We start from the raw sequence: 9,066 nt of genomic DNA, 5'->3' as shown, positions 1-9,066 counted from the left end.
TGACCAGTGAGATATACCTGCTGGAGCGCGTGCTACGGGTGGGTGTTGCTATGGTGACCAGTGAGCTGAGATAAGGTGGGGCTTTACCTAGCAAAGACTTATAGATGACCTGGAGCCAGTGGGTTTGGCAACAAATATGTAGTGAAGGCCAGCCAACGAGAGCATACAGGTCGTAGTGGTGGGTAGTATATGGGGCTTTGGTGACAAAACGGATGGCACTGTGATGGCCCTACATCGGATGGCACTGTGATGGCCCTACATCGGATGGCACTACATCCAGTTTGCTGAGTAGTGTTGGAGACTATTTTGTAAATGACATCGTCGAAGTCGAGGATCGGTAGGATAGTCAGTTTTACGAGGGTATGTTTGGCAGCATGAGTGAAGGATGCTTTGTTGCGAAATAGGAAGCCGATTCTAGATTTAATTTTAGATTGGAGATGCTTAATGTGAGTCTGGAGGGAGAGTTTACAGTCTAACCAGACACCTAGGTATTTGTAGTTGTCCACATATTCTAAGTCAGAACCGTCCAGAGTAGTGATGCTAGTCGGGCGGGAGGGTGCGGGCAGCAATCGGTTGAAGAGCATTAATTTAGTTTTACTAGCATTTAAAAGCAGTTGGAGGCCACGGAAGGAGTGTTGTATGGCATTGAAGCTTGTTGGGTGGTTTGTTAGCACAATGTCCAAAGAGGGGCCAGATGTATACAGAATTGTGTCGTCTGCGTAGAGGTGGATCAGAGAATCACCAGCAGCAACAGCGACATCATGGATATATACAGAGAAAAGAGTCGGCCTGAGAATTGAACCCTGTGGCACCCTCATAGAGACTGTCAGAGGTCCGGACAACAGGTCTTCCGACTTGACACACTGAACTCTATCTGAGAAGTAGTTGGTGAACCAGGCGAGGCAGTCATTTGAGAAGCCAAGGCTATTGAGTCTGCCAATAAGATTGCGGTACTGAGTAAAGGGTCTGAATACTTTTATTTGTAATAAATTTCCCAAAAATTCTAAAAACCTATTTTTGCTTTGTCATTATGGGCTATTGTGTGTAGTTTAAAACAATTTAATCCATTTTATATTAAGGCTGTAATGTAACAACATTTGTAAAAAGTCAAGGGGTCTGTCTGTGTACTTTCAAAATGCACTTTAAGTTAATAGACCAATAACAAAGAAAGTTTCAAACCTCTCTGCCATAACAGCTCGTTTTTAAGTTACAGATCCCTCCCATTAGTCTCAACCAATTTGGCCCCTGATGCAGACCACTCACAGACACTCTTCGCTAAATTATTGCTTGAGAAATAGCTCTTTGCTAAGAAGCTATTTGTTTCTTTTTGACCATTTTAATAAAATAAAATAAATAACACTAAGGTACTTAATTCTTACCAAGAATTGATTTGATATTGAGATAAAAGCGTCTACAATACGTCTTTAACCTGATTTAAAACTGTCTCTATAGTAGCCACATATCACATGATCCCAAGACAGAAAAAATAGAGAATTGTGTCCATTAGGTTATCATAATGAGCAAGCAGACAATTATATATTTGCATTGCTTTTGCCACTCTTTCAAATTCCTCTTTATCAATGTAAATTATACATTGCCTAAGCAATTAATTATCAAGATCAAAGAGAATATATTTAATTTGCAAAATATTGATCCTCTGGCTAAAATATCCAGGAGAGAGCCTGGATCACACTTGGGAAAATAGCATAACTGCAGGTTATATTGACATATAACATAGGGTGAATTCAGAAACTGGGGCAGCTTAATCTTGAAGTGTTTATTTCTTGGTCTGAAAAGAGAAAATCTAAACTATTGTTCCTAAGCCCTTGTAGAGAAACCACATGATCAAAATCTCATCAGCTCATTTGTGTGACATCACAGAGGAGTGCAGAGAAAGCTTCAAACTGGAAGCTCACTCCGCAAAGCACATGGTAAGATCAGTGACATATATTATCTTCTGTTTTGATGTTTAGGTTATAAAACTGTCATAAATAATTCACTGTGCCAAATTGTGATGTAAATGTGTATACTATGTACTGGTGCATCAAAATACAGAAACAAGTTGCCAATATTGTTTACATTTTGTAATTCAGTCTTTTGTCCCGCTTTACCAACTATAGCTAGATAAAGTGGGACAACATGGAATAGTAAAGTGTGTTGTAACATGGGACAACATGGAATACTAAAGTGTGTTGTAAAGTGGGACAACATGGAGTAGCTAAAGTGTGTTGTAAAGTGGGACAACATGGAGTAGATAAAGTGTGTTGTAAAGTGGGACAGCATGGAGTAGCTAAAGTGTGTTGTAAAGTGGGACAGCATGGAGTAGCTAAAGTGTGTTGTAAAGTGGGACAACGTGGAGTGGCTAAAGTGGGACAACATGGAGTAGCTAAAGTGTGTTGTAAAGTGGGACAGCATAGAGTTGCTAAAGTGTGTTGTAAAGTGGGACAGCATGGAGTAGCTAAAGGGGGTTGTAAAGTGGGACAACAACATGGAGTAGCTAAAGTGGGACAACATGGAGTAGCTAAAGTGGGACAACATGGAGTAGCTAAAGTGTGTTGTAAAGTGGGACAACATGGAGTTGCTAAAGTGTGTTGTAAAGTGGGACAACATGGAGTAGATAAAGTGTGTTGTAAAGTGGGACAGCATGGAGTTGCTAAACGTGTGTTGTAAAGTGGGACAGCATGGAGTAGCTAAAGTGTGTTGTAAAGTGGGACAACATGGAGTAGCTAAAGTGGGACAACATGGAGTAGCTAAAGTGTGTTGTAAAGTGGGACAGCATGGAGTTGCTAAAATGTGTTGTAAAGTGGGACAGCATGGAGTAGCTAAAGTGTGTTGTAAAGTGGGACAACATGGAGTAGCTAAAGTGGGACAACATAAAGTGGGACAACATGGAGTAGCTAAAGTGGGACAACAGAGTAGCTAAAGTAGGACAACATGGAATAGCTAAAGTGGGACAACATGGAGTAGCTAAAGTAGGACAACATGGAGTAGCTAAAGTGTGTTGTAAAGTGGGACAACATGGAATACTAAAGTGGGACAACATGGAGTAGCTAAAGTGTGTTGTAAAGTGGGACAACATGGAATACTAAAGTGGGACAACATGGAGTAGCTAAAGTGTGTTGTAAAGTGGGACAGCATGGAGTAGCTAAAGTGTGTTGTAAAGTGGGACAACATGGAGTGGCTAAAGTGGGACAACATGGAGTAGCTAAAGTGTGTTGTAAAGTGGGACAGCATGGAGTTGCTAAAGTGTGTTGTAAAGTGGGACAGCATGGAGTAGCTAAAGGGGGTTGTAAAGTGGGACAACAACATGGAGTAGCTAAAGTGGGACAACAGAGTAGTTAAAGTAGGACAACATGGAGTAGGTAAAGTTGGACAACATGGAGTAGCTAAAGTAGGACAACATGGAGTAGCTAAAGTGTGTTCTAAAGTGGGACAACATGGAGTAGCTAAAGTGTGTTGTAAAGTGGGACAACAACATGGAGTAGCTAAAGTGGGACAACATAGAGTAGCTAAAGTGGGACAACATGGAATAGCTAAAGTGTGTTGTAAAGTGGGACAACATGGAGTAGCTAAAGAGGTTTGTAAAATGGGACAACATGGAGTAGCTAAAGTGTGTTGTAAAGTGGGACAACATGGAGTAGCTAAAGTGTGTTGTAAAGTGGGACAACATGGAGTAGCTAAAGTTTGACAACATGGAGTGGCTAAAGTGTGTTGTAAAGTGGGACAGCATGGAGTAGCTAAAGTGTGTTGCAAAGTGGGACAACATGGAGTAGCTAAAGTGTGTTGCAAAGTGGGACAGTCTTATAAGCATTTCCACTGGAGGAAATTGATGCCATTTGCATTAGGAACCCACTGTAATTAGGCTAGGCAGGGCTTTGGTTCTTGTAGCACTATATCCTGTTAATGTTTTCTTGTAGTACTGTTATTAGTACTGTTATTGGTACTGTTATTTAAGTGAATTCAGAAAAAGTGCGACATGTTTATAAATCACACAAAATTGAATTGAATTGAATTGTCATGGGGTACGATGACTATAATAATGGTGTCCCAGTTTAACCTGCTGTCCCAAGTTATAACCTGCTGTCTCAAGTTATAACCTGCTGTCCCAAGTTATAACCTGCTGTCTCAAGTTATAACCTGCTGTCCCAAGTTATAACCTGCTGTCCCAAGTTATAACCTGCTGTCCCAAGTTATAACCTGCTGTCCCAGTTTAACGTTCTGTCCCACCTACCAAATGAGAACTGAAAATATGGGTTTGACTCAGTGTACACACATGGGTGTGTCATGCCTCCTGTGAATATGCTTTTTGTGTGTGTGTGATTAGGAAACATCTTGAGGATTTCAGAAATGTATCATGTGTTGGGCTAATATGTTGGGTAGACGTCGAAAGAGGTTACAGAAGACGAAAATGCAAAGTGTCCCACTTATTCCTAATTCACCCTACAGTATATTGTTTTCTATTTTCATCAACAATATTTTGTTTTTGTTTTCACTTCCCCTTAATACATGCATCGAATTTACACAAATCGAACCAAATGTGTATTTATTTAAAGCCTATAGACCTCCTGTTCTACTTTTACAAAAGAATATCCAATACTAAATTACTCATACAACAGTACTTATTAATCACGAAGAGAATAAATACACTTACAATGAAGTGAGTTATTATTGTTATTAGTTTAAATAATACTAATAACAGTTTGACATACTATTTCAAAATCCAATTGTTGTATTTTTATTTGTATAATAACAGATTCAACTTGAGTCCAAAAACTCCTTCATATAAAGATTTAAAAACCTCCAACCGACTGGAGAAAATAAAACATAGCTATACCCTTAATAGTGAGTTAGATAATCACACATTTAAAATGACGGGGTAAAAAACCATCACAGTACACACAGATAAAAGGGCTGGGAAAAAATCTGTTATTTTCGTACGGGTTTAAAAGATAAATAGAAGTCTTCAAATCCTTACCTGAAATTGTGAGAGTCACAAGCCTCTATCCCTCGAGTCACGAGCTCCCACACTCTCAGCCCTCCGCACAGCAACAATCCTCATTTTATACCTATATATAATTAATATTGCATCTTCATTATTTAATCATTTCAAACACCACGATATACCCCAGTAACACACGGGCATTCGTTATTTAAACAGATGTAATTAGGACCAAGATCCTGGTAACAGTGCGTCAAAGAAAAGGAAAACATAAATGATGTGTCTCTTATTGTTATTGTTGCGTGGTGTTGCATGGTGTTTGACTTTGGTTTATAAATTCATCACTGAAAATATATCTTTTTTTTCTATATTTATGTGCTATATGATTCCTTTTTAATCGTAGCAGAGCATTAGGAATTCATAAATACAACACGTCAAGTTGTCTGTGAAACTCAAGGTTTTACAATGATTTTATTGCCCATCTGTATCTTGAGGCATGATTTATTCAAAGACCACGGAAGAACAAACCCTGAGTTAATATTCCCTTACTCCAACCCCAGAAACGAAAGAGATATTGTATTTAACATAGACTCACACAAATAGCAAAATCACTTTAAGCCTAGGTAAACTTTTTCTTCCTGTCTTTAAATTAAGTGGTAATGCTAGGTCTAATTATCTACAACTGACAAAAACACAAATTAAGCATGTACAATGTAATCAAAATAATCAATTGCTGATTCAATTGAATTTTAGAAAATATTCAATGATTTATTCATTCATTTTCAACTTCACACATTTTGTCAAGTGAAATTCAAGAGTGAAGAAAAATACTCAAAATATTTCAGTGATACTCCAAACTGTTTTACATGTTCACATCAAAATACGTAATGTCAAAATATAGCAGCTTTCCCATGCCCGTTTGACGTGCCTTAGTTAAAATAGTGACATCTTGAAAATGATTAAAGAAAATCAACTCGTGTTGTGTCATTAATATTGTGAAATGTGATTTTCCTCTTTTGCACACAACTGTGAATTAATTTTTCAACGAAGTTCAGCTCGTTCACAAAGAGAGCATATTAATTTGCAATGTTTTTTAAGGGGGTGTGTTACACCTATAGAGTGAAAACACATTAATTCCATCCTACACAAGTATGAATCCAAACAGTTCGAGACATACAGTAAACGTGAAAATGTTGGTGTAATTGATTAAATTATCCAAACAACTAACCAGACTTACGCGCATTCAACAGGACATCTCACATGATAGAGACAGGTCATTTTCTATAGGCCTATTAGTTATAGTTATGTGATTGAAGAGAGTTGTGACTTGTGATATGCAGTCAAGTAAAAAGCAACAACAACGAAAACTTAATCCAAGAGACCTTTAGCACAACACGTTTCATTCCAATCTACAACATAAAATGTGCCCGTTAGAGGACAAAAAAAGTGAACGAGACAACATAATGAACATTTAAATAAACCTATAGAGTCTGGGTTGTAAATTCCAGTCGGACATGATGAAATGTTGAAAGATCCCTGTTATCTCTTCAAAATGTCGTATTTTATGCATAATGTTAATGAACTAATGCACAGCAGAATATTTCATCCTTTTCTGTTTTTGCCTTTGGTTGCAAAACCACACACGAACCACGTTCTTTTTAAGGTCCAGCTTTTCAGCAATTGCAGCAATTTTTTCCGAAGATGGACGGGGCTGGATCGCAAAATATGCCTCCAACGAGCGCTTCTCAGGTGCGGCTATCGAAGTGCGTTTTCGTTTCCTTTCGTTACCATTAAAAAGGTCTGGCTTGCTGTTTTTCTCCCGGTAAGCAGCCTCGGCCTCCTCGAGCCAGGCTTGGAGGACAGGTTTTAGCGCAATCATATTATTGTGAGAGAGGGTGAGGGACTCAAACCTGCAGATAGTACTCTGGCTGAGAGAGCCCACCCCGGGTATCTTCAGGTTGGCGAGGGCTGAGCCAACGTCCGCCTGGGTCACCCCGAGCTTTATCCTCCTTTGTTTAAACCGCTCAGCAAAGGCTTCCAGCTCCCTAGGATCAGACTCCACGTCGTTGACACACGACATTCCGTTGTGCACAGATAGAGAGTGCGGATGACCCATGGCCATAGCCTGGTGGAGGTGACCCATGGTCTGGAGGTGGTGCTGGTGCGTGGTAATCATAGAGGAATCTGGAGCCCCCATCCCGCTCACAGAGAGACTGGACGAGATGTGATCCAGGAGATCCCCCTCTAAGCTCTGGTTCAGGTGGTGGTGGTGGTGTTGGTGAGAGGTCAGGGTGGAAGGATGGGAGATGGGCACCGTAGAGGAGTTGGAGGTGCAGGGGACACTACTCATGGTATGGTAAGTCACGTCTGGCTTGAAATGGTGACTCTTGCCGTGAGAGACTATGTCAGCAGCCGCCAGAGCTTCCGCGCGTGCCAGTAGACTCTCATCAAAGCCACCGAAGATATTGCCCTGGAGCTGGAAGCAAGAGTGCGCATACTGGAATCAGTGGGGAATTCTGTCAACTCAGGATTCAAATAAATGTTAAGCACAGGGAGAACCCTCCTCAAAGCACAGGTCATAAACATTAATATGAAAGCAGCAGCTTTGCTTGAATAGATGAGATGATGAGAGAGCGAAAGAGAGGGAGGGGGAGGGGTTGTGAGGGAGAACGAAAGAAAGAACGAGTACGAGAGTGGATAAAACAAAGTCCTTTCTGATCCACTTAAAACGTTTTAAATGGATATTTGTTCATACATTTGTGCCTCAAATAATTGACTGAGAAACATACCTGCGGGGCAGGCAGACAAACTCTGCGCATGCCTTCCGAACTCGCGTGCAGGCCAGAGTATTTGGGCTCCTGCAGCACAGGGTGCATAGAGAAATGCTGCTTGCCGTTCATGGTCATCATCTTCGATGCGCACCTTGCAGGTAAGTGGCCCTGACATAGAGGCAGGCTCGGTTCTCTGGCTCGTTGCTGTTAGTGAGCTATTTCCATTGGCAGCGCCTCCCGTTCTGCCTCTCTCTCACCCCACCTGCTCCTTTACTCAACTTACAAGTTACAAGTCATGGGAATGGGCTGGGTGCTGTGCGCAAGCGTGATGCACGGTTGAAAGTGAACGCAATTAAATTGCCCATCAAACTAAAAACAATAGGCCTATGAGGCTCATTATCAGCTATACATAAGATGTGATAATGTATTCTAAATATGATTAGGCATATACAATTGTTTGTTCATATTCTCAATAAACTACTCTAGGCCGAGATGTATGCAATCCAGTCAATGTATGCTTAGAATATGAAACCACTCTTGATTAATGTACAACATTTTTTTCAAGAGGCAAAAAAGAAACAAAGGTAGATCAAAAAGAAACATAAATAAATAAAAACTTGGTCACATTAAAAAAGAAAATTCCTTAAAAAATGATCACCATTATGTAACGTTATAGGCCTACATTGATTTAAAAATGTATAGATAAAGAACTAGCGTACTTCATACTTTTTCAAAAACGAAAGAGCAATCTATAATAAGATTTCTCTTGAAAATATGATTTGGGTAATGTTCAATCCCATGTCTATCTCTCGAGCATTTACTGATAAATAAAAAAAACATTACAATTATTAGTTAAGACCTCCCGAGTGGCGCAGCGGTCTAAGGCGTCACTACAGATCCGGGTTCGATACCGGGCTGTGTCTCAGCTGGCCGCGACCGGGAGAACATGAGGCGGCGCATAATTAGCCCAGCGTCGTCCGGGTTAGGGGAGGGTTTGGCAGGCGGGGATGTCCTTGTCCCATCGGGCTCTAGCGACTCCTGTGGCGGGACGGGCGCATGCACGCTGACACAGTCGCCAGGTGTACGGTGTTTCCTCCGACACATTGGTGTGGCTGGCTTCCGGGTTAAGCGAACAGTGTGTTAAGAAGCAGTGCGGCTTGGCGGGTCGTGTTTCGGAGGAAGCATGGCTCTCGACCTTCGCCTCTCCCGAGTCGGTACGGGAGTTGCAGCGATGGGACAAGACTGTAACTACAAATTGGGCAGAAAAAGGGGTAAAAGTACAAAAACATGTAAAAAATTGTTTTTATTAGTAATCAAAAAATATGATCGTCAAAATTATTCTAAAACTGCAGCCTT

The 9,066-nt window shown here is 40.7% G+C and overlaps 1 protein-coding gene across 1 annotated transcript; it reads right to left on the bottom strand.

Moving 5' to 3' along the window:
- Nucleotides 1-5,408: 5,408 nt before the first annotated feature.
- On the bottom strand, nucleotides 5,409-7,978 carry LOC106603866 (POU domain, class 4, transcription factor 3). Its single transcript, XM_014198070.3, has 2 exons — nucleotides 7,729-7,978; nucleotides 5,409-7,415 (listed from the first exon to the last, which is right to left on the bottom strand). Exons 1-2 carry the CDS (start codon nucleotides 7,846-7,848, stop codon nucleotides 6,522-6,524), a joined length of 1,014 nt encoding a protein of 337 aa, XP_014053545.1. The 5' UTR covers nucleotides 7,849-7,978; the 3' UTR covers nucleotides 5,409-6,521.
- Nucleotides 7,979-9,066: the final 1,088 nt, after the last annotated feature.

The sequence above is a fragment of the Salmo salar genome, chromosome 04 (assembly GCF_965601325.2).
Source record: "Salmo salar chromosome 04, fSalSal1, whole genome shotgun sequence".
In the NCBI taxonomy this organism is placed as follows: domain Eukaryota; kingdom Metazoa; phylum Chordata; class Actinopteri; order Salmoniformes; family Salmonidae; genus Salmo; species Salmo salar.
The sequence above is the reverse complement of the archived record's forward strand: the minus strand, read 5'-3'. Positions and strand labels throughout refer to the sequence as shown.